At 37.0% G+C, this 3994-nt stretch overlaps 1 protein-coding gene across 1 annotated transcript in view; it reads right to left on the bottom strand.

Moving 5' to 3' along the window:
- Positions 1–1956: 1956 nt before the first annotated feature.
- Positions 1957–3994, bottom strand: part of LOTGIDRAFT_226539 (hypothetical protein) — a 3989-nt gene continuing 1951 nt past the window's right edge. The window contains exons 3-5 of the mRNA XM_009052485.1: positions 3418–3590; positions 2655–2794; positions 1957–2112 (exon numbers count right to left, since the gene is read on the bottom strand). Coding sequence (XP_009050733.1) covers positions 1975–2112; positions 2655–2794; positions 3418–3590 — 451 coding nt within the window. The 3' untranslated portion in view covers positions 1957–1974. The remainder of the gene's footprint in view (positions 2113–2654; positions 2795–3417; positions 3591–3994) is intronic.

Here is a 3994-nt window from a genome sequence, read left to right as displayed (position 1 = left end):
CTACGGGCCTGGATTCTAAACGATATCCTACTCAAGTCTTGAACAACTTTTATCTTTACTTCGTAGGACTCGTATGAAATTCAGCCCTGGAATTATTCAAGCTCATTGAAATTAAAAATTGCAGTCGTAGAAAGGGGTCCAGGTCTTTAAATTGCAGAATGTCGTCGTAGTTGAGCGCGTTGAAAATTGAACTGGATGATAGAGGCTATTTATTTTCTATATCTGATTTTATGTTAGTTGTACAGCGACACCTGCCGTCATAATCATGACCTTCAAATATATTCGACATGTATTTAGAGAAATGTTTCGCAACATTTGTGAAGCGAGATTTTTTACTGAACGTTTGTATTTGAACATTTATTGGTAGAGTTTAGTGTTTGACGTTTTGTATTTGAACATTTATTGGTAGAGTTTAGTGTTTGACGTTTTGCATTTGAACATTTGTTGGTAGAGTTTAGTGTTTGACGTTTTGTATTTGAACATTTATTGGTAGAGTTTAGTGTTTGACGTTTTGAAGATATGTTGAGCTAAATTTGTATTGAAGATGTTTTTGGCATGAATTCTATAAATTCAATAATTGGAAAACCGAATGTTTATCGAAGATTGTTCATTTTCGGTACAAATTAAGATTTTTGTATACAAATTGCAATAAGAAATATTGAATTAAGCGTCCAAATTAAGAGATAAGAATTTAGAATTAAGAATTAAGAAATAACAATAAAGAACATTGAATAAAAAGCCATTCCGCCTTCCATATTTATCAGGCTCAAAGATAATAACCATTTGTTATTGGTTCAAACTTAAGCGTTTCTGTCCTTGAGACTTGATTGGATAATAAGACTTCTACAAGATGGGCGTTGATTGGTTGAGGGCTAACAATGCAAATGGTGACATTTTATTGTCACAGGGATACAATGAATAATCTATTACAGTTTAAAATATAGGTTTAATTAGTTAGATGGACTAAGAACAGAATAAAGGGTTAATAGTTTTTAAAACTCGAGGTGTTAGTAGTAGGCTATATAGTATAACAAATCATTTCAGTTTTAAAACTCGAGGTGTTAGTAGTAGGCTATATAGTATAACAAATCATTTCAGTTTTAAAACTCGAGGTGTTAGTAGTAGGCTATATAGTATAACAAATCATTTCAGTTTTAAAACTCGAGGTGTTAGTAGTAGGCTATATAGTATAACAAATCATTTCAGTTTTAAAACTCGAGGTGTTAGTAGTAGGCTATATAGTATAACAAATCATTTCAGTTTTAAAACTCGAGGTGTTAGTAGTAGGCTATATAGTATAACAAATCATTTCAGTTTTAAAACTCGAGGTGTTAGTAGTAGGCTATATAGTATAACAAATCATTTCAGTTTTAAAACTCGAGGTGTTAGTAGTAGGCTATATAGTATAACAAATCATTTCAGTTTTAAAACTCGAGGTGTTAGTAGTAGGCTATATAGTATAACAAATCATTTCAGTTTTAAAACTCGAGGTGTTAGTAGTAGGCTATATAGTATAACAAATCATTTCAGTTTTAAAACTCGAGGTGTTAGTAGTAGGCTATATAGTATAACAAATCATTTCAGTTTTAAAACTCGAGGTGTTAGTAGTAGGCTATATAGTATAACAAATCATTTCAGTTTTGAAACTCGAGGTGTTAGTAGTAGGCTATATAGTATAACAAATCATTTCAGTTTTAAAACTCGAGGTGTTAGTAGTAGGCTATATAGTATAACAAATCATTTCAGTTTTAAAACTCGAGGTGTTAGTAGTAGGCTATATAGTATAACAAATCATTTCAGTTTTAAAACTCGAGGTGTTAGTAGTAGGCTATATAGTATAACAAATCATTTCAGTTTTAAAACTCGAGGTGTTAGTAGTAGGCTATATAGTATAACAAATCATTTCAGTTTTAAAACTCGAGGTGTTAGTAGTAGGCTATATAGTATAACAAATCATTTCAGTTTTAAAACAGTTTATTGTTCTTTTATCCATTCTATAAATGATGATACTCGAGTATACACACTGGGAGTACTTCCGGGGCAGCCTACTTGACCCCATGACGTCACACCCGCTAATTTACCAGAACATACCATTGGTCCACCACTATCTCCCTAGAAACAGATGTTTATATACATCATCACGTTACAAAAAGCAACAATACTTTGATATACAACAAAAGCAACAGCACTATCAAGTTAAACAACAATAGCGGATTCAACAACAACTACAACAACAATAGCGGATTCAACAACAACTACAACAACAAAATTGACGGCATCAACATGTAACATCAACAACATCAAAATGTTAAGCAACAGCGGTAACAACATCAAAGGCATTAAAATATTACACAACAACATCAGCTCCATCTCCATCAACATATTAACCTACAACAAAACAACAGTATGGTAGTACAACAAGGTGTTTGTAGTACAACAAGGTGTCTGTAGTACAACAAGGTGTCTGTAGTACAACAAGGTGTCTGTAGTACAACAAGGTGTCTGTAGTACAACAAGGTGTCTGTAGTACAACAAGTGTCTGTAGTACAAAAAGGTGTCTGTAGTACAACAAGGTGTTTGTAGTACAACAAGGTGTCTGTAGTACAACAAGGTGTCTGTAGTACAACAAGGTGTCTGTAGATGAAAGTACTTACATTACACGATGACTTGGGCGGATCATAAATACAAATCATCTCATCAAAGATATTCAAAGCACCCCAGATCCATGCACATAAGGCGTTCGAGATCTGCTGCATGTCGACAAACATCAGTTCATTGGAAATTGGTTGGTCTCCTGAGAAGTGAGGAAAATAGATTTGGATTAAAATAGTGGAATGTATGTGATATGGACTAGGTGGTGATAGATTGGGCCATGTCGACTCTTCAGGAGAGAAGATTGATACCCTTCACATACATGATTTTTAAGAATACAATAAGTATTCATGACATGCATGTTAGTTGTTCGTAGTTATCGGTGACAACATTCGGATCTTGTGGTAAATACATCGTAATAACTCGTATGATGCTTGTGGTTTACTATGAGTTAGCGAATCGTAAGTACTCGTGTAAATCGTGTATGTGAAGGGGGTATAAGAGAAAAGAATGATTTATTAAGTATATCTACCATAGCAATACATCTCTTGTGGGTTTTAAGCTGTTAGATGTGTTAGTCTAAGATAGTCCACGTGATATGGACTTTATTGCTCCTAAAATGTTGTAATAATGGTTGTGCATCACGATTGTCATTTGACTAAAATGATATGAGATACAGCCGGGGTTCCTGATCTCGACTATTGATTGGGTTGTGTTCAGGTCCGCCTTCTCTTTCTGACCTAAATAGGTTCCTGTCGGTCAGTTTTCTATTAGTAAAATTGTTGGATGCTAATGCTTCCTCACTACAGTGAAGTTTGAACTAACCTCCAGTTCTTCCCCAGCCACTAATAGTACACTCCTCTCCAGTGAAATCGTCTTCAACATCAGCTAATGGTATGGTCCCAATCTGTGGTATATCAGTATTAGCATCTGTTGCTAGTTTTAGTACGGCTATATCATTGGGTGTGGCCACTAGCTCAGGATTATAATCAGGATGCTATATAACATGAAAATCAATTACTTTAGATGTTCAGGAAGAAGTTCAAGCTGGGGTGAGGTGTAGCTGGGGTGGGGTGTAGCTGAGGTGGGGTGGGGTGTAGCTAGGGATGGGGTGTAGCTAGGGGAGGTGTAGCTGGGGTGGGGTGTAGCTAGGGGTGGGGTGTAGCTAGGGGTGGGTAGGGGTGTAGCTGAGGTGGGGTGGGGTGTAGCTAGGGGTTGGGTGTAGCTGAGGTGGGGTGGGGTGTAGCTAGGGGTGGGGTATAGCTAGGGGTGGGGTGGGGTGTAGCTGGGTTGGGGTGGGGTGTAGCCGAGGTGGGGTGGGTTGTAGCTAGGGGTGGGGTGGGGTGTAGCTGGGATGGGGTGGGGTGTAGCCGGGGTTGGTTGTAGCTTGGGTGGGGTGGGC

This window comes from Lottia gigantea, assembly GCF_000327385.1.
Source record: "Lottia gigantea unplaced genomic scaffold LOTGIsca_184, whole genome shotgun sequence".
Taxonomy (NCBI): Eukaryota; Metazoa; Mollusca; class Gastropoda; family Lottiidae; genus Lottia; species Lottia gigantea.
Note: the sequence above shows the minus strand (reverse complement) of the source record. Positions and strands in the feature narration are given on the sequence as shown.